At 45.5% G+C, this 21,955-nt stretch overlaps 1 protein-coding gene across 1 annotated transcript in view; it reads right to left on the bottom strand.

The window, feature by feature from the left end:
- ETV4 (ETS variant transcription factor 4) overlaps positions 1-4,269 on the bottom strand; it is a 41,239-nt gene extending 36,970 nt beyond the window's left edge. Inside the window, exons 1-3 of the mRNA XM_077806316.1 lie at positions 4,213-4,269; positions 3,995-4,088; positions 3,676-3,723 (exon numbers count right to left, since the gene is read on the bottom strand). Of these exons, the coding sequence (XP_077662442.1) occupies positions 3,676-3,723; positions 3,995-4,088; positions 4,213-4,269 (199 nt within the window). The remainder of the gene's footprint in view (positions 1-3,675; positions 3,724-3,994; positions 4,089-4,212) is intronic.
- Positions 4,270-21,955: the final 17,686 nt, after the last annotated feature.

Here is a 21,955-nt window from a genome sequence, read left to right on the forward strand (position 1 = left end):
ATAATTCTCCAAATTTGTTCTCCATCTCACATAACTGCAACAGAACCAAGAAATTTACTTCCAACCTCATTGCCCCTAAGCCACCAGACGTGCTTCCAAGAGAGCTGGGAACTAAACAGGCTTCTCATAGCCTCTCTCCTGACTTATTTTAGTCACTTAACCTGAATCCATCAACACTTGCCCCACCTTATCCCATAGCACTTACGGGCTCCCTAGGGTTACAACCAACACATTCAGACCAGAGGCGCACAAAGAAGAATATTTCCCCCACCCCGTTTCCCCACTGGTTCTAAAAACAGAGATGGAGTCCGCACAGGCAACTAAGGAAAGTTCAGAAACTTTTCTCCAGGGAAGCTTTTGCATCTTTGAATCCTGAGTCACGTTTATGAAAGCTTTGGCAGAAAACTAGTTCCACAGTTATCTACTGCTAGAGTCACATTTCATTCTAACATACTCCAATTCAAACAGAAAGTAATGTGGAAAAGAGCATGAAAGTTGTGGCTATAAGGCCTAAGATTCCAGTGTCTGCTAAAAAAGACTTACATATGTACAGAGACTGGTGATTTATACCAGTGCAATGTGGAAATTGGGCCCTATTTGCTGCTATAAAAACCTCCTGAATTAAACTAATTGTAGAACAAAGTTAAGTTACATACTTAAATTTTTTATTTTGTGCATAGCTGGATGCTTGGCACAAACTAATTCCTGATTTTATATTTACAAGTTGGTTCCTTCCTGCGGTATTTTATTTTAAAAGTAATTGCAGGAAGCCTTTAACAGAAAGCTATATTTCTCAACTGCATGAGGTGGAGGCAGGAAATATATAAAATATTTAAAAGTTTCACCTTTTTCACATTATTCATAATTCTTAAATTTGTCAGTTATCCCTTGCACTGTTCAAAGATATGTCTGTAGTTTAGAATTGTCTAAATCTGATACAAAAATGCTAGCAGATAGCTCCACATACACAGACATTAGATAATAACTGATTATCAAACACGTCAGCGAATGCGAGTACGGAGAACAAATAATAGCCTGCTTGAGAGGGGAGCTCTCCTCAGGGAAATTGGGACTTCAATCCTCAGCCTGCAATTTGTTTGTTTCATTTACAAATTTACAGCATCTCAGATTAGCTGAAGAGCCACTTCACCATACACATACAGTCTAAGGAACGGAACCTGGATTGTTAAAGCATGTGCACAATCTCAACTAGGGCTCCAATTGGACTCTGACTAGACTCAGTGAGCTAGATTTAAAATACTAGCAGTTTGGCAGTTTCCAGGAGAACTGTGCCCGCAGAAACAGCATTTCACTTTTTTACAAATAAATACTATCATTTTTGTTATAGTCGGTCATTTCTTATAATGCAGGTGGTCTATAAATAACTGGGAAGCTCAAGATTTCTCTTTAGTTTTGCGCTGGAAGTCAGATCTTATGAAAGACAAAGAGGTGGTGGGAATGGAAAGTCCATAGGGTTTGGTATGGTGCAGGCAGCTTCACAGACTTATCATGGATGGTATTCTCTTCGCTCCCTAATATATACTGTATCTAATGCTTTCCTTGGCAGGGGAAGGGAAATGTCTACCCCAGTCCACCAACTCCTCCCTGCAAAAAATCTCATTTTCCCATCTACAAATATTCAATAATCAAATATAACAACTCTGCATTTTCATCCAAAGATGACACAGCACTTTACAAACACTTATTGCCTGGGTAAAAAGAAAAGGAGTACTTGTGGCACCTTAGAGACTAACCAATTTATTTGAGCATGAGCTTTCGTGAGCTACAGCTGTAGCTCACGAAAGCTCATGCTCAAATAAATTGGTTAGTCTCTAAGGTGCCACAAGTACTCCTTTTCTTTTTGCGAATACAGACTAACACGGCTGTTACTCTGAAACTTGCCTGGGTAAAGTGGGTCCATATTATCACCCATGACTGGGAGTGTGGTCCTACAGTTATACCGTGCAACCAAGTATCAGGAGACCTGGAGTCTGTTCCTTGCTGTGCGACCTGGAGCAAGTCTCCGAGATGCTCCATGCCTCAAAAGGGGAATTGCAATACATACTTCACAGAGGTTCATTCATCACTGTCAGTAAAGTGCTTTGAGATCCTGGAATGGCAGGTTACTATAGAAGTGAAAAGGATTAACATTTATTATGAATTTGCAAGTGGGGAAGCTGGAGATCAGAGAGGTGAATTGGCTTGTCCAAGGTCACACAGAAAGCCGGTGACAAAAGCTGGGAAACAGAATCCAGAAGTTCTTTCTTCCAGTCCAGCACTCTAACCATTAGGCAGCTTTCCACAACTTTCACCCCACGTATGCCCAGGCAGAGAACCATCATTTCTTCACTATATTTTTTTGTGGTTTGCATTACTATCTAATGAAATCTTATCTCTGTCCATAGCAGTGAGACCTTGATGTGGCCTCTCCTTCCCCTCTAGTAATTTCACAAATTAGTTACTGCAGGGCATGCTATTACTTACTTATGGAACATTGCACAAGAGATTCTGTGCAAGCTCGTCCAATTTTAATGGTGTCAAACTTAAAACAACTATCAGAGAGCAGAAGGCCCAGAATTGAAACTCCACCAGAACCCAAGTCTGACATGAAGTCCTTTTACTAACACCTCCACAGGTTTTGAGAGTTAAAAGAACTTCTTTCATAATCTGAGTGTATGAAGGGTGTTTACATAGATGGACTTCAAGCAAATCCTCCTCTTTTTCCCTTGTAGCATGAACACAATGGGTATTATAATCCTGGACTGGCCTCCAGATGATATTTTGTGTCCATGAAGTCTGCATTCCTGAACATTGCCTGATCAAAAGGTCTTCTCACTTTGGTTTTAACTGAATAGAAAACATTTTTTTTAAAATAAAAGCCAATTTTTTGTATTCCACTGACAAATTTTTGTTTAAAAAAATCCTGCTTTTGCAGGAGTATATTTTCTTGTTGTGGTAGAATTAGGGGAAAGATTGCTGCTCAGATTACCATATGTATTTAGGATATTATTATTAAATATTTGTTAAGTACCAACAACATACTAGGGGCTTTCTGAGACACAAGAGTACTTCTTCAGCTAATAAATAAATTAAACAAACATTTTAACTCTTTCAGAGGACAGGCCGCTGGTAGCGTTACAGTTAAAGCAAATACAAAAGACCACTTAGAATTAGTTGCAATTTAAATTAATTGGGCTAATAGAGATTTTATAATTTCCCTTCAGTGCTGAAGTCAAAAGGCAAAACAGTTTAGACATCAAAACTAAATACACAGTTTAGAGACACAAAGAAATTCCAAGACAACCTCCTCAGAGCACTAGCTTTTCTGCATTAGCAGAAGAGCATTTTGCTCCCAAAACTGAAGGCAACATTCCATTGTTTATTAAAGAAATCATCAGTGTTTTGGCAACTAACAAAGATAAGTGACAAATTAACACAAAATCCCAGCAGTTGCCAGCAGACACTGAAAATGGGCCAAGGGCGAAGTTCCATTCATAAGCAAATACCCAGCACAATAGTGTGATTCATAATCCTTGACTTACACAAGACGAGAGTTTGGCCAGGCTGAAAAATATATTTAATGTTTGGAACTAGGCAAACTAAGTAAAGGAAGAACAGAGCAAACACCAAAGACAAACAAATGAGAGACAAACAAAAAGAGGAATGGGTGCCTACCTTCTGTCAGCCAAGTCTCCTGAAACTGGCTCAAATCCTGGAAGAGGTCTGCAAGAAAAGTGAAAGGTGCCTTTACTGAAGGCTGGCCTGGCCTGGACTGACAGCAGGATGCTCCAGGGTTGGTGATGTGGGATGGGAAAGAAACACAAACACTGCAGGGAAATAGGGGAGTGAAGCAGAGGGAGGGGAGGGTCTGGTCCCTATCTACTCCCTACCCATGAGTCCTGTCCCTCCCCCTGCTACCTCCACCCACTGTCCCCCATGAGCCCTGCCTCCCCCCCCACCCCCACTGCCCGTGGGGTGCTGCAACTGCCTTTACCTTCCGAGTCCTGAGGGGGTGCTAAGCCTGGGTCCATGGGTCTCCTGGTGCCCATCAGAGCTCGGCTGCTGAGGGTCCCATTTCCGGGCGGTTTCTGAAGAAAAGGACAAACCAGCTTGGGAAAGTCATGTCAGGACTGGGCCCTGGGCCACGTCCCCCCGGGGCTGAGAGCTGGGCGCTGTCTGCAGCCTCGGCCCTGAGGTTCTAGCGCTACTCACGTGTGTGAAAGTGTAAGGCACTTGCTGGTCCAAGTACCCTTTCATCCTCCCGTCCATACGTTAGCTCCTCGTGGGCATGGAGCAGCCAGCTCAGCGCAGCGACCTGCGGGAGACGGGCAGAGGGAGCCTGTTTCACAAGGGCTGGGGGGCAAACAGGGCGCGCCCCTTAGTCTCGGCTGCACCTGCTTTAGCCCACCACGTCCCAGGCTGGGCCTCGTGGCATCTCCCCCTCCCCGCCCCCCCCCCTCCCCACGGGCTTGTCCTAGCTACAGGAGCGGGGCTCGAAGATTCAGCCCCTTCCTAAAACGACCCTGGGGGCAGGTTACCGGCAGCAGCCCCACCGCCCCCTCCCTGCTCCCCGGCTGCAGCGCTGGGTGTGAGGTGCAACGAGACGTCGTTCGTGCTGCATCTGGCAAAACTTGTGCGAAGAGGTGGGGTGATGCCTCGCTCCCCAGTGGGAACTGCCACCCTGCACCCCCGCCCAGTCCCCCCGGGCTCTCACCTGCGGCGGGGCTCCCGGAGCGGCTCAGCCCCGAGGGCTGTGCGTGCAGATGTTCCCCCAGTCCCGCTCCCAGGGAAAGGGCTCGCTTTGCTGGCGGCTCAGACAGTGTGCCCGGGGGGAGCCTCCCATTGGTGCATTTCCTCCTTCCCAGGCTCTGCTTTCTTGCTTCTTTGTTTCATTGACTTTGTGAATGAAGCCCCGGGCTGGGACACGCCCGCCAATCACAGCTCGGCTTGGCCCTCACCCAGAGCAGAAGGGGGAGAGGCTACGGCTTCCAGGGCCAATCAGATCGCGTCACTCTGGGATTCATTCAAGGCTGGGGCTCCCATTCATAAAAAAACTCCCAAAGTTCATTCATAAAGGTCTGCAAGGGACGGGGAGCCAGAGCTGGGCTGAGCTGAGTTTTGTGCATGGCACGGCGCGTGCACGGCTCACACCATCAGACTCCCTCAGGACATACACACATCCAGGCTTGCCAACTCACACTCAACGTGGGGGTCATTTTAAAGCAGCTTTTAAAGTATCTACACTCCTGTTATGAAGGATTTTTTTTTAAAGTTTCAGTGAGACTTTGAAAATATCACTCGCATTTATCACTCCTTCTGTCCCGTTGTACCAGCTAGGCGCCCGTGGCTTTCAATACCAATTTCTTTGGTATAACTACTTAGTGCCAATAAAATAAAATAAAATAAAATTCCAGTCCCTGAGTTTGCACACCCAGAAATAAACACCTGCATGTACAGTCAACATTTGTGTGTGCAAACCAGGTGCTCCATCTCTTGCATTTACCTGTTCAAATGTCATTTGCATATCCAAATAAATGTTTTTCATAAACCTATGTGGTCTCAAGTTTTTAAATTTCTCCTTAGAGTTCCATGGGGCCATGGACTCAGTTACAAGAAGATATTGTTCTGGGGGAAATTATCCCCTAGACAAAGATTGATACTGGAGAGAGAGTCAAGAAAGAAAGAAAGAAAAAGGTGTGAGTCTTTACATGAAAACTATGCATAATGACATGTTCTGCACATCACAAATATCAATGTGGAACCTCAGTATGGTAGATTGGAGCAAGACATTCTCTCTCTCTCTCTCTCTCTCTCTCTCTCTGGTATGTGGATGTCTCAGACTGTTATTTGGCATAACAGTCAATTAAACATTTTTGAACCCTTCTGCCAAATCAGGCTGTAGCTTTATCTGAAAACATAGCTCAATCACAGTTCAACACTGTCTGCACAGACAAGACTGAACAATGTTTTAACTCTATCATGCAATTAACATCTTTCAGCATAGTTCCTCCCCTCTTCCCCACAACCATGGCAGCTGTGTAGTTTAGCTGGGACTCAGTCCTCAATGCAGGAGATTACATTGTTGAGATTGCAGCTCAGGCAAATTGCCTGGATATTTTTTGTTTCCATGAATTTTTAGATATTTTGTGACCTCCAGAACAACAAACAGGCTATAAATATTAATCTGTGTTTAATAGTCAGGATGAGACTGAATGGGAAGAACCTCCCAGTTAGGTTATTGTTGATCTATCTGTTCCATTTCTGCTTAAAATAATTAATTAACACCAAATACTCATGCTATAATTCACGCTCACTTGTGCAGACTGCTGTAAAACAACAACTTGACTTTTACTGGTGGCACATTTCCTGGGTGAGAGATAATGGAGCCTTTGTTATTTCAGCTCTGATTTCAACATATGGTTACACTCTGACCTCTAAACCGGATGGGATTTTCTACTGCAATATTTATTTACTTTACAATGTTTTAATTTCCCACCCAGCTGGCAGTAGCAATATTGCAGAAGGAAGAAGAGGCCTCAGTAAACATCTTCTTTTTACTTTCCATACCTCTGAACAATACAAACGGCCCTCCTAGCAATCTTTACTGTATTACACTCACTCTCTCTCTCACCCACCCACCCACCCACACGCGTTACTGTGTTAACATCAGAGACTCCAAGGCTCTAATAGTGACAAATGGAGCAGCCCCAGCCTTTTACCTTCAAATACGCAGCCTGTCATTCACCTCCCCAATTTCATACTCTTCTCCTAATACCTGAAAGGGTTAATTGCAACAGACATTTCATATCAAAAGAAAAATTCATGCACCCCTATCAAAGCCACCTCCAACTCATCGAGCTGCAAAATGCGTACCTGATCTGTTGGTTAGGGCAGTCATTACTCCCCTGTACCATTGACTGTGAGACTGACTGGCCTTGATCACATCAGCCCCATGAGCCATTGGCTCAGGAGAACTATCAAAAGGAGTACAGAAGACTAGGGGTTTCCCCCACAGTCATTCATATGTGTTAGCTTGTGAGCTGTTTGGGGGCAGCGACCATCATTTAACATGTGTTGTACAGCACCTAGCACAATGGTGTCCTGATGCGTCTGAGGCATCCAGGCATGACTGCGATATAAATGATAGATGAGACTCTTTCTGAGGAGATGGGGTGGAGATTGCATCCATTCAGGTCCAGTGTGTGGACTCTTCATTTGAGCCATCACAGCATTCTGGTGAGACAGGATAACCATGCCCTGGTCCTGGTCGAATGACCTTGTAGAATGACCTTCCTCCAGGCCAAAGGTCAGCAGCAGAAGCCAAGGTGTGAATGTCAGCTCCCAGCAATCCAGGCACCTGAATGAAGTATGAGCCTCAAAGCTCAGAACCCCAACTGCTGTGCAGATCATCTGGCAAGAGAGGGCTTTGCAAAGACCAGCTTTTTAGGCCTTGTCTACATGGGAAAGTTTCACTAGTTATGCCAATATAATTATACCAGTATAATTCCACTACCCCCACCCCATGGGAACACTCTTATTCCAGTATAAAATTTCTGTTTCGTTTAAACCTTTTCCCAAGCAACAAAAGCTAAACTAAAAATAGTCATACCAGAATAAGAGTGTCCACACAGGGAATTATACCAGTATAACCATAGCATCTTAAATTCACACCTTAGCTTACACCAGTACGACTTTTCTGAGCAGCCAAGCCCTTATTACAGTGTCTGGAAGGGGAAGACTGAAGCCAGTCATAAGAGCCTATTACAGTGGGAAAACAATCGTATCAGCGCCTCGTTACAATGCATTTTGCTTTGGCGCTTCAGCTGGAACCAAGCTGTATTATTGATACTACAGAATTAGTCCTACACATTATTAAGAATCACAGAATCTCAGGGTGGGAAGGGACCTCAGGAGGTCATCTAGTCCAATCCCCTGCTCAAAGCAGGACTGATCCCCAACTAAATCATCCCAGCCAGGGCTTTGTCAAGCCTGACCTTAATTAAGGCTTTAAGAATTATTTCTGCTACAGTACTAGTGTAAGCAGGGCAGTAATACAAGTCAGGGACAGGATGAGGTTCCGAGGAAGGATGGTCTTGTGATTACTGCACTGGGCTAGGACTCAGGAGCTCTGGGATCCATTTCCAGCTCTACCACAGCCTCCCTTTGTGACCTTGGGCCAGTCACTTAATCTTTCCATGCCTCTAAAATGGGGACAATTCTACCTCCCAGGAGGTTGGAGAGGATAAAATCATTAATGTTTGTGTGGTGCTCTGGCATCATGGTGATGGGAGGGGGGCCATAGAAAAGACTTCTAAAAAACCATGTCTTTAACCCTGGTATGGACTGAGGCTAAAAGTAGTTCCCTAACATGGCTGTAGCATGTTTATTCCTGACTGCACAGGTAATAAAGAGTGGCCTACAACCATGGCTTTGTTTATAGTGCAGCCAGGTCCTTTAAGGAGCATGACAGTGAATGCATGCAAAAGAATCTTTAAAAGTCTGCAGAAAAATCAGGAAAATTCCCCATGATTTTCTGCAAACATCCACCAATCTGTTCTGTTTTTGCATCCCGTTTCCCACTGCCACCGTGTCCCCCTGCTCAAGCACCCTTGAGTCAAACACTTTCCTCCAGCTGTAAGGCAGGTGAATGAGTGGGTGGCTCCATGGCTGCTATGAAAACATCTGGCAGGGGGCAAGGACAGGGACAGCATCAATCAGTGATGCTCCCTTCTGCCATCACCTGTGCCCAGCCTGGAGGGAGAAAAGAAGTTTTTCCGGTGAACTGGACTTCACAACAGTTTTAGGGCCTGGGGTCTTGTCTCACTTACAGCAGTTTTTATCCCAGTATAACTCTGCTGGCTTCATTGGGGCTGCTCCTGATTTACAACAGTGCAAATGAGAAGATAATCAAGTTCTAAATATTCAGGAGCAGATTTCTCTCTTTTTTGTAAAAACCCTCAGGGTAAAGAGTCTGCATTCCCTAAGGAAGTGAAGTCATTGCCCTGTAGTTGAAAGGGGGTGGAGGGAGGGAGGTGCAATTATGTGCCGTGAGGACAAACTTTTTCCTAAGCGGAACTCCACTCACATTAGTAAGTAGGTGTTGAAGGCTGTTACTTTTCACACTAAGGAAGGGCAGAAAATGGTGTTATGTGCCACAAGAGCCCTCCTGGCTAGAGGCTGAGCAGTGCTTTGTAAGCCAGTGTATTGCCTGCTGAGGAATTTCAAGATTAACTAGGATTTTGGCTCATATTTGCTTATGAAAATCTCACTCCACATCAAATCTAATTCTGAGAGCTGCCAAAAAAAACCCCTAAAGCCAGGACGAGGGAGAAAAATGGACAAGGAAATCTCAAGAAGGCTAAAAACGGAACAGAAATGGGAGCCTCTGGCCTCTTCCCTTTACTACAAGGGAATGTAGTGCAGAAGACAGGGAGGCAGATGATGTTTTATTTACAGTAGGGTCACTAGAGCAACTCAAGTTCTGGCTCAGCCTCTTTTAGGAGCCCCCTCCCCCACAATTGTATTTTATTGTATAATTTTTTCCATTTTGGGGAGGGGTGGGGGAGCAATGGTTGAAAATTGAGACGTTTGGAACCGAAAGCCATAGGCAAGGGCTGACTCTCTGTTGCCCTGCACCTTGTACAATCATTTACCCCAGTGCAAGTTGAGTGTAAAACACTCCTGGATCAGACAGGCAGCAATGTGCACTCACTTTGCACTGGCATGAATGACACACAAGGTGCACAGCAGCGTAGTGCAGCATCAAGCGTAACTGCCTTCCGCGGGTGTGAATATTCGACACTGACAATGCAGGCGCTTCTCTCTCTCTCTCTCACACACACACACACACACACACACCAGGACAGGCAGGGAAAGAGGAGCAAGAAAAGCCACCTCTGCCACCTGACAGAGCCTCTCCACATATTCCTCGAAAATCCACATCTCAAAGAAAATCACTTTAAAGAATTAACTAAACTGATTAGGGAGCTAGAGACTGCTCTCTGCTCTACTCGTGGGTCTATCTAGGCCAGTTCAGAGAGGTCTGAGTCAGAAAAATGATCCAAGGCTTTAATTAGAAATGCCTTCCTGTTTTGCTTGTGCACAAGTTTTTCTTACCTCCAAGGTGCAATTTTGCTACAACAGCCCCCCCTCCCCCCCTTAGGCACTGTTGTATGTGCTACGGCTGTGGTTGGGGAAGGCAGTTCTTTGAGAAGCAATAGCCAGGCCTCTACATTCATTTAAACCCCAGAAGATGTGAGGATGGGACTCATGAGGCTGTGTCTTGGCTGACACACCAGGCATCTCCAGAGCAGAAAGCATGAGCCTCTATACTTGAGCTAAAGAGCCAGGCTTTATGGAGCTGCTGTTGTTTTAACCACTGTTCCCCTAACTCAGCTCAGAGCACGTCTACTATACAGTGATATAGTGACAGCACCCATGTTAGAACTGGTGTGAAACATTTAATAAAAAAGCCGAATTCAGACAAAGATTATGTCATCCAGGTCCTGTCTGTTATATGTGGTCTCCCGAAGCCACCCCACTGGTGGTGTCAAATGTCAGTTATTAGTTATATTACTGGAACATCGACCTTTGCTTCATTGCTAAGGTTTCAGATCTGGCGTGTCCAGTTCCGCTTGGAAACAGAATTCTGACACCCTATGCCCGTGTCAAAGCCAAACTGGCTGGACAAAAGGGTTGCCTTTAAAGTTCATCACAACTTTATGATTAAGGGATGTAGCCACGGCTTGCTGGACCAGACAGGCTGTTAGTGCTAGAAGCAGCCTCAATACAAGCTTGGCTCACAGTTCAGACTCGATCGATGGGAAGATTAATTTATAGGGCCTGATACCTGAGAATCTGGTTTCTAGTTCATTCGGATCTAGAATAGGTGACTGTGCCACCTAGTCAACAAATATGGGGGGTCTGCAGGGATATTAAAGGATGAGTACTTACAACATGGCCACATGTCAGTTAAGTTTCAGAGTAGCAGCCGTGTTAGTCTGTATCCACAAAAAGAAAAGGAGGACTTGTGGCACCTTAGAGACTAACCAATTTATTTGAGCATTGGATACATCTGATGAAGTGAGCTGTAGCTCACGAAAGCTTATGCTCAAATAAATTTGTTAGTCTCTAAGGTGCCACAAGTACTCCTTTTCATGTCAGTTAAGGGAGGTGATATTAACCATCTACAGTTATGTGAAGGGCATAAAAGGCAAGGAGGGGAAGAAACGGGTTAGAGCATAGCTAGGCGTGACTCAGTGAATATCAGGAAACATTTCCTCACAGTGTGCCCTAGATTATGGAAGTGGTGAAAGCTCCATTGAGAGTGGAGGAAGCCCTGGAGAAGGTACTGTAAGGTGTAATCTTGCACAGAGCCCTCAGGGAGGGACAGAATGACCCAACAGGCCTTTCCCATCACCACCTCCTATAATTAGGGCCTTACAAAATTCACAGTCCATTTTTGTAAATTTCATGGCCATAGCATTTTCAAAATCTTGAATTTCATGATTTCAGATATTTAAATCTTAAATGTCACAGTGTTGTAACAAAACATGAATATGTATTTGAAAACAGCAAGCTATAAACATGTAAAGCCCTTAAGACTCAGCATTTCTCAAACTGGGGGTTCTGACCAAAAGGGGGTCGCAAGGCTATAGTAGGGGGGTCACAGTATTGCCACCCTTCCTTCTGCACTGCCTTCAGAGCTGGGTGGCTGGAGCGCAGCAGCTGCTGGCCTGTCGCCCAGCTCTGAAGGCAGCTCTGCCACAAGCTGCAGTGCAGAAGGAAGAGTGACAATACCATGAGCCCTACAATAGCCTCGTGACTCCTTTTGGGTCAGGATCCCCAGTTTGAGAAATGCTGTGTATTTTGTATAGTTTTACCATATAATATTGGGTACTTTTATAGCATAGGGTAAAAGACAGATTTCACAGGGGAGATCATATTTCACAGTCCATGACCTGTTTTTCATGGTCATGAATCTGGTAGGGCCCTACCTATAATTCTATGATTTCAGTGTCAGACTGTTGCATGGGAGCATTTCCCTTCCTCTCTGACAGCTGCAGGGTGTTGAGAAGGTGGCTGTCCCACTCATGTGTCCAAACTGACTGCAGCCCTTCATGTTTCCACAGCATGAAACTCACCATGTGCATTCCATGCGCATTCATCAGAGCCCCCAGGAAGGAAGGGGACAAGGCAGACGTTCTGCAGACAAATGCTCTGTGCAACACAGGCCTATATGTCCCTGCTCATGTTCTCAGCCCCAAAAGAGAATAGTTCTGCTCTCCTTTGGAGGGTGCTCCATGAACACACTCACTGATCTTGGCTGGAGGAATCAGAGAAGTTAGATAAACCTGCTTCTCCTCTCCCAATGGCCATGCCACCTCAGGCTTTGTTCTCCACCCTGGCTACCCCCAGCCAGCTCCATGGAGGGAGGAGAGGCACTGAGAGGAACAGGGGGTCCAGCTTTGCAATGCACAGGACCCTACTCTGCCAAGAGAGGAGGGAGAGTCAGGACAGGCATGTTTGTGTGGGTGGGTGTCTAGCAAATTTGGTTTCCTCTCCTCCATGCCTGCTGCCAGAGGAAGAACTAGGGTGCGCCCTGTAGCTGCAGAGCTTGCATGTGACATGGGGCTCCCAGTGGGCACGCGCCAAGGAGATATTTTGCTTTGCTGAGGCTTAAGAAGGGTACATGTCCTCACCTGAAAGCATTTGGGGATCCTAAGCCCTGTCCTTTCTGTTCTGGCCAGAAGCTTGCCACCTAGTGGATGCTTCTGGGTTTAACAGGCCTTGAATAAGATGGAATCAGGGTGAAATTCAACCCTGTGCAAAGAGCTAGCACAGGACTTAAGTCCCTTCACTCTCGGGACACCAGCCCTGTGCACAACAGTGCTTGTCACCCCAAACAAGAGCGTGTTACTCAGCCCCACAGTAGTGGTTTATCCCAGATTAGGCTCTAACAAAGCCATAGCTGTGGTCGTTAGGAGCCAACTCCCTGGGGTGCTGGCTTTGACCCACTGTTGTAAGAGACAGTTTTGTGCAAGACATGTCCTGAGCACTTGAGGCAGATACCAAGCGGCATGTGCATTAGTTCATCCGCCCAGATCCCTTGGTGTCACAGGTATGAAGCCTGGCAAGGTTCCCTTAGCCCTTGCAATTGAGATGGTGGCGATTCAGAGTCTTCTCACAGGAGCTTTTCCCTGGTGTCCTTGCCTTAGGCTGCCTTACTGTGCAGTGTGTTATCAGCCTTCACACAAAAGCTGGCTGCCCTGCAGTGGCACCGTGATTCCGGTGTGTACCCACACTGCCCTCTGTAAAGCCCTTTAGGATGAGGGGGGCTGTGATGTAAATTAGTATCATCTCCCATAACAACAGCCCTGAGTAATCACCGTCCTCACAGCCTCTGGGTTACCGCAGTGCATGACCTTTAACTCTTCTGAAGGCAGAACCCTGAGCCAAACCAGCATGGCCACCACAGTAATGCTTTGAGAGGCTGCCACCTTGTGGCATGTTAGGGAGAGGATGGCTAGTGGCAGGCTTTCTGGAAGCAGCTGTCAGGGCAAAGGGAATGGAAGGGCCCTGTTGCTACTTACCCCAGTGTGTGAAGAGGTGGAAAGGTGGTATACTCCCAATACTATGGCCCCAGGCTGTCAGAATCCCAGATCCTGGCCCTGGGCTTCTCTGAGTCCCTGGTCTGGTCTGTCTCACCTGCACAGGATATAAAGTCTAAAACAAAGCCAACCCCATTTCAGGCTGCAAGCAAATGTTCTACAGGGTCCAGGGTCATGCCCGTGTTGTACAGACAGTCTACTGAAAAGCTACTGCTTCCCTTTCCCTTTTCCCACTGTGAGCAAGTGTGAACAAATATGTGAGAGAGTCACACGGCATGTGTGTGTTATAGTAGTCACCCTTTTCACTAATTGGATGGTGATGCCATTTTTCACTGTGATTCATTAAAATCTGTTGCAAGGCTACCATTAATTATTATTATTTTATTGATCATTTGTTTGTATTCCAGCAGTGCCCAGAGGTACTAGTCTAGACTGGGGCCTTGTTACACCTGGATGAGACAAGCTTGTGCAAATGTGTATATATGTATGTGTGTTTGTGCATGCCTGTGCATCTGTGTGCATGCATACATGGTATGAAGATTTTATCTACCTCTATATCTATATTTATGAGAGCCATCTGATTCCTCGTAGCTATGGTATATAGGGCCCAATCTTTCTGCCAAGGAATTCAGTGAGAATTTGCCATGGATTCAGCAGAAGCAGGATCTGATCCAAAGTCTGAAATTCTTCAAAGCCCTGCACAAAGTGCCATATAAGTCAGTTAGGTAGATCAGTGGTCTCCAAACTGGGGTGCACGCACCCCAGGGGGTGCACGAGATGGTCCCAGGGGGTGTGCGGCAGCAGAAGTGCTGCCAGACGGCACTCTGCCGTTTTTTTTCTTCAGTGGCAGCTCTGCACGTCCACGGCTGGTGTTCCCCTCCGGCGGCCCGCCTGCGATAAGTCTTCCATTCTTCTTCTGTCAGCAGCCCGCCTGCGGTAAATCTTCCAGTCTTCTTCTGTCGGCGGCGCGCCTGCGGCTGGTCTTCTGGTCTTCATCCTGGGGGTGCGCGAGCCAAAAAGTTTGGAGACCACTGAGGTAGATAATATTAATTAATTGCTGGGCTGAAGTTTGAATCCCACCAAGAACAGTCATCATAGGGATTTCCCCACTTCACTGCTGGAATTCTAAGAAATGACTCCTCCTCCTAGGGGAGCTTGGCCTGTATGTTCCTGCTAGGTTCAATTCCCTCCTGTGCAGTGTGCTAGGAGAAGGCCAAGTGGTCCCTGGGTGCTGGGTCTCGATCTGGTGCCCTCCACCCAGAGCAGAACTTCACCCTCTGGATTCGTGTTTCCCTTTAGAGCACAGCCTCAGCCTCACGTCTTGCAGTAGATCAGTGTAAACACTAAACGTCAAAGGAAAATCCATGGGAACACAGTGTTGACAACTCTCAAGATTTTATTGTGAGTCTAGAGATATTTGGTGTTCCTCCTAAAACCACAGCTCCTGACTAGTTTGTAGCAGTGAAAAGGTGGAAAACATGAACCACAAAGGCTCATAAACCAGAAAGCCATAAACAGAACCCCCAATTTATCTTTTTTGTTAAAAAAAATTATGATTTTCAAGCCAATCTCATGAGCGTTGGGGGCCTGACTTATGCGTTTTGAATGCATGGGATTTGCAATAGTGGGAACAGACTGGTTGTTGAACTTCTTGGTTTCTGGAGAATGCCCAGGCTATGATGGCCAGGATTCACCAGGCTTCTTCTGGGTTCTGATACTTCTATCCAGGCTGTAATTAGCAAGGAAGAGAGCAAAAGCATAAAAATGACTAAAACTAAAAAGATGTCTTTCCCGCATTGGTCTGGGCAATTTAGTCCAATTATTTGAGATGTTTCACTCATATTATGAGCTCCTAGGCTGGAAATAAAAAGCAGGTAGCACATTGCCTTAAGAGCAAAGAAACCCATTACGCTGCGATACAAGAGAGGCAGTAATAGAATGAAGCAGTAATTATCATAGGGACGGCTGACCTCATTGGTGAGTTAAGTGTCTCAATGTGAAACAGAGGCTACTTATCACTAGCAAGGTCAATTCTCTGATTTATCCCTCAATGACAACAATAGCTTTGGGGAAGACTCATGCCCCAGAGCAAGCTAGCAAGCAAATCTTTTCTTCAACTCTCATACAAATAAAATAGAAGCAAAATAGACATTAACATTCTTATTGCAGGGCACTGCATCATTCAGGAGTGGGGAAAACACTGAGGGCTTGTGTCGTTTGTGCAAAAGGAGCTGAGGCCAGGATGGGAAAATTCCGACTGAGCAAAGGAATCATAGAGTCATACAAGTTATAGATAGAAGAGACCTATTAGATCATCCAATTCACCCTCCTGCTAGACCCGAACTGGTCCCTGTTGTGTTTGTTCTTTCGGTTTGTCCAGTCTAGTTAACAAAGGCCCAAGCAACTGGGCTTGGACACATGGTTCCGATGTCCATCCTTCCCAGCCCAGAAATTAACACTCAGGATGATTAATTACTGGGATTCTGCCAGTGTGGAAGTACTGAAGGGAAATATAAAACAGAGGGCAATTGGCTCTTGCTCCCTCAGGACTAGCCATGGATTTACTCCAAACAATCAGACCTATGTCACCTGCGTCTGATGTTTCTTTCACTGCTTGGTGGCTTGTTTCTTTTTAAGTAGCACTTAAGTTCTGTGGTAAGCTCACCCCCCCAACCCATTCACCTGCCTCCTCAGCCTGTTGGTCTGAGAAAAGCCAGTTCTCGTTCTCAGCTCCTTGCCCTGTAAATCGCACCATTTATGGTTAGTACAATGCAGATTTCTCAGTCATGGATCCTGATACAAAAGGAACAAATGGCAAATGTCTTAAAAATGTGGCAAACTGAATTTTGAAAAAAGGGCCTGTTTTTCAGGAGGGAGGCATGAACAGACCTTTATGTTTTATAAAAATAATAATACACAGCTGGATGAAGAGCTCAGGTTTCCTAACATCTGGAGTGAAACCAGCCCATCCACTCTTCAATACCCGGTTGTTCCCTGGACAGGAATATCCTGAATAAGGTGTTAAGTCTACTCATTGCCTATTGCTATTAGCCATCTTTGTCTAGCAAGATGCTGTGATATCTGAGAAAACACAGAAATCCTAACACTAGAGACACGTTTCCAATGCCTGTGTGTGGTGTGGGATGGAACTGCACACATGGCAGCCTTCAGGCACCGGGGGCGGGGGGGGGGGGGGAGGGGGGGGTCAGAAAGGAGCAGCCTGCCTCTCTAACCCTTTCCCAGCCTGGGCTGCCTCCATCTCTCATTCTGCAGGAAGAGGCGCGTGACTGGAGACAGCAAGTTGGCTTCTGACACTGCAAGGAGCTGAAACGGAAGGGGTAGTTGATTGTGAAAGGGGAAACTCCAGCAGATGAATGAGCATTGCCCAAGAGGGCTGTCCCCAGAAGGACTGACCCAAAGTTCCTGGTTATCATTTTCATGGATGTTCATGTAACATACTGGCAAAGAGTTTGCTCTAACCCTTGCTAGTGGCCAGTCCCCTACTTCAAAAACAGCACCCTATTATTGCTACCAGCTCACTCGGCTACTCCTTTAGCTCTGTTGCCGGTGGAGTGCGCTGTGGTGCGGGAGGTCTGAAAGGCAAACCCTGCTGATAGCTCTTGAGTGTGTGAGTGGGTTTGCTCTGCTGACAAGCCTGTACTGTTTGCCCTTTGGGCAGGCGGGTGTCTTCCCTGCAGCCTGATATGAAGTGACTTGGGCAGGAATCTTGCTGAGCATGCCCTGACCTGACCTGCTCCAGGAAGAGAGTGGCAGCAGAGTGTGGAGCTCAGGGCTGAGCTCTCCTTACTGTTATGGAGTAGCACAAGGAGAAAGAGCATTATGTGTGAATTTACGCTCTCACTCTCATTCTTATACATAGCCCTCTACCTAACCTATTGCATTTCTGCTGCAGGCATCACTTTAGGACTGGGAGCTCGGTGTTGTGGCAATTCTTGTAGATCTCATTCAGCAGTAGAAATGGCTCTCTCTCTAATCTGGGCTGCTTTTAGAAGAGTTCATTATGCCACAGCACAGATGAAACATCTCCAAAGTACCAGTGAGGGCTAGAGAGCAAGTATTACCTAGACTTGTCCACTGCTATCTATCATATCAATATTAGAAATCATCTTGCTGTCCTCATGCGGAAAAAGATCCATTGACTTTGTCTGGAATTTGCTTGCATAAAGGACTGCAGGATCAGGCCAGTTCTTTGTCATGATCAACAGGAATCAGGTCCAAAGATGAGATCCCAGCTGCTGTTATTACTTGTGGAATTTGTTAAGTGAAATCCCTAAACCAGAAGAAATTCATGCTCCTACCACATGCCTTCCCAGCTGCGAATGCTACAGAAAGATGGATTACAATTATGATCACAAAAACAATTTATATTTTCTGTAGGGCCTTTCATTCTGCAGGATCCCAAAGCACTTACTAACTCAAACTACACACAGTCACACTAGCTGCCACTGAAAATCTGGTGTGTAACATAGCCACTGGTTAGCAGCAAGCAGCAATGTGACACACAGAAAAAGAGAAGAGTCTTGTACCCAACTGAAACTGCAGTGCAGAGTTTAGTTTGGCAGAAATGTAAATTGATCAGGGCAGTGGAATTCACACACCAACGCTTACACAAAGTGTCATGGGACCTTCAAGAATCACACAGAATCAGGACCATGATTTTACACCACAGCGAACTGTCTATAGCTGGTATGACTATGCCCTTCACCACCTTGCTCGGGTACTAGCTCAAAGGACAGTAATGGCAACCCTACTTCTAGCAGGCCTAGATGTTACTTGGAGATCTCCCATTCCAGAACCTACCTGCCATAACCCTGTTGACCTTCAGAGATGTGGTAGTGTAAGAAGACAAAGTGGTCAGGCTGCATGAGTCCTAGCGATTCAACTGCCTCTTACCATTTAATACGTTATTTCATTTTAATAATGTAATCCGATTATTAGCAGTTGATCTGTCCCCAAGGATGTGTCACTGTCAGAGAGCTGACTGAATTGGACACTGCCCTCTGGGTCTGTAACCCTGTGAGCTGAAGCATTAAGTCGAGCCAGAACAGTTAAGTGAAACAATCCCAGTTCCTAGAAGGATATTTGATGGCATCCCCATCATAACTCATCTGCAGACGGAATCTGGAACTAGGAGAGGTGTGTGCCTAGGGAAGGCCAGGAACAGCACTGGTATAATCAATCCACATTCCTAGAAACAGTGTGAATACAACTGGCAGAGGACTAGGGAAGTCTAAATTGCAGACAGCCGATTATTAATCAAAGCCTGATAGTAAATTCACTTTTTCAAGCACAACTATGTAAAGTGTAAAGTGATTGCACTGCGAATTACGGACTTATCTGTCTAAGCTTTGCAGCATCATGAAAGGTCTTATTAGCAACTTGAAGGAAATTTCCTCTTTCATTCCCAAGGGGTTGTTCGTGGCACTAAGGAGCTTCCCAACAGCCACAGGATTCTGCGTGTGAGACTCGATATTTACAGAACAATCCTGTAATTAGGTGACTGACTACAATTAACGTATACCCTAGTCACAAGGAGACAGCAGTGGACAGGTATTTTGCACCTCTGCAACTGTGTCTCAGACTCAACATAGAGACTTCGGAGAAACCTGTTTTCCAGCCAAAACGGCCCTTTTAGGTATTCATGCCAGCTCCTTTTTTATAATCTTCTGAATGGGAGAAGACAGTTCAGGCACTTTGTCTTCAGGAAGGAAGCCATTAAATTATTAGCACTTTGAGAAATTAAACGATATAACTTATGGCAGAATAAGTTTAGCAAAATGTTATAATGTAAGAAAACAATTAAAAAGAGTTATATAAGGTTGGGTGGCTTCTTTATTGCAATAGAGTGAGCAGTTAATTGATTGTCATCTTGTTATAATGCACCAGGGCAGTTGTGGCAGCAAATAGAGATGTGTCTGTTCGGGAAGTGCTAAGACAAAATGAAGAGAAAGGGAAATGGGAGCAGACAGCAGTCTGCCATCCTCCGTTCCAGCGCCTTGTACCTGCCGGGAAGAGAATAGGGCTAGAGCACTTTCCTCCTCCTCCCCGCTCTTGTCTCTTACTTCCAAGTCCCAATGCTTCAGCATTTAATTTTTTGCTCTCTTCTCTGCTGTGAGGGGGGGAGAAGTGCTACAGGAGTGGGGCCCTAACAGGGTAGGAGCAACAAAGGAGAGCATCCAACACCAGCAGCAGAGCAAGCTGGGGAGCCAAAGCAACACATGCACCAGCTCAGGCCACTCCAGCCCCAATGCCTGTTTTCGCCCCCTAGCGCAAGGCCCTCTGGATCAGGGCAAGGCACTCTTGAAGGACACTGCTCTATGAACAAACAGAAGCCCTTGCCCTCCAGGGCTCTTAGTCCAGCTCCTTGCACAGAATCACTGGATTGGATCATAGTAATCAAGCTCCTCAGGGCCCCATTGTGCCAGGCCAGGCACAAACAGCGAGGCTCGATTCCTGCCCCAAAGCGCTCACAATCTAATTAGAGTGGAGAAAATTAAACTGGAGACAACAACCTGGAAATAATCTCCCCTGTCATTTCTCTGGTGCCTGGGGGTGAAGCTGGGGGGTGGGGGTCCCCACTCCCTTTAATTGATGAGGAAGAAGAAGGGGTGGCCTTTCTTCTGTCAGGCAGTGGCACTTACAGTTAACCTTGTGGGATTCACTAACCCCAGAAGCTGACTCTTCCAAGTCACCTTTAATAAGACACTTCCTTTGGTGAAAGCACATGTGCTCCTCTGTGCTCTAGCCTGAGCCACAACCAAAACAGAAAGGTTCAGGCCCTGTAGGTTCAAAGGCGGGAATTTGTCAGGGCAGATCAGGGTCCTGGCTACTGTGACAGGAACAATTAACTGACTCAGATTTGGCAGGGGCCTCACTTACCCACATGCATACAGGGCTCATTCCATCTCTGGCTCTGGGGCGGGAATGGTGTATAGGGATTAGAGAAGGGGACCTGGGGTCAAGACTCCTGGGGTCTAATTCATGGTCCCAGTACAGATCTTTGGAGTACCCCACTATTTACCTCACTCCACTGTGAAAACTGACCATTTATTCCTATCCTTTGTTTCCTATCTTGTAACCAATCACTGATCCATGAGAGCACCTTCCCTCTTATCCCATGACTGCTTAGTTTGCTTAAGAGCCTTTGGTGAGGGACCTTGTCAAAGACTTTCTGAAAGGCCAAGTACACTATATCCACTGGATCACTCTTGTCCACGTTTGTTGACCCCCTCAAAGAATTCTAATAGATTGGCAATGCATGATTTCCCTTTACAAAAGCCATGCTGACTCTTCCCCAACATATCATGTTCATCTCATAGTTCAGTTCTTTACTGTAGTTTCAATGAATTTGTCTGGTACTGAAGCTAGACTCATCAGTTTGTAAATGCCAAGATTGCCTCTGGAGCCTTTTTTAAAAAAATGGTGTCACATTAGCTATCTTCCAGTCATCTGGTACAGAAGCTGATTTAAGTGATAGGTTACATACCACAGTTAGCAGTTCTGCAATTTCATATTGAGTTCCTTCAGAACTCTTGGGTGAATACCATGTGGTCCTGGTGACTTATTACTGTTTAATTTATCAATTACCAATTCCAAAACCTCCTCTACTGACACCTCAGTCTGGGACAGTTCCTCAGATTTGTCACCAGAAAAGAATGGCTCAGGTGTGGGAATCTCCCTCATATCCTCTGCAGTGAAGACTGATGCAAAGAATTTATTTAGCTTCTCTGCAACGGCCTTGTCTTCCTTGAGTGCTCCTTTAGCAACCTGATCATCCAGTGGCTCCACTGATTGTTTGGCAGGCTTCCTGTTTCTAATGTACTTTAAAAATTGTTGGTTTTTGTGGCGTTTGTTAGATGCTCTTCAAATTCTTTTGTGGCCTGCCTAATTACACTTGACTTGCCAGAGTTTATGCTCCTTTCTATTTTCTTTAGTAGAATTTGATTTCCAATTTTAAAAGGGATCTTTTTGTATATAACAGCTTCTTTTATTCTGTTGTTTAGCCATTGTGACTTTTCTTGGTCCTCTTACTGTTTTGTTTTTGTTTGGGGTATACATATAGTTTGAGCCTCTCTTATGGTATTTTTAAAAAGTTTCCATGCAGCTTGCAGGCATTTCACTCTTGTGACTGTTCCCTTTAAATTTCTGATTACCTAGACTCTTCATTTTTGTGTAGTTTGTCTTTGTGAAGTTAAATGCTACTGTGGTAGGTTTCTTTGATATTTTCCATCTATAGGGATGTTAAATTTAACTACATTATGGTCACTATAACCGAGTGATTCAGCTGTATGCACCTCTTGGACCAGATTTTGTGCATCACTTAG

The sequence above is a fragment of the Eretmochelys imbricata genome, chromosome 27 (assembly GCF_965152235.1).
Source record: "Eretmochelys imbricata isolate rEreImb1 chromosome 27, rEreImb1.hap1, whole genome shotgun sequence".
Taxonomy (NCBI): domain Eukaryota; kingdom Metazoa; phylum Chordata; order Testudines; family Cheloniidae; genus Eretmochelys; species Eretmochelys imbricata.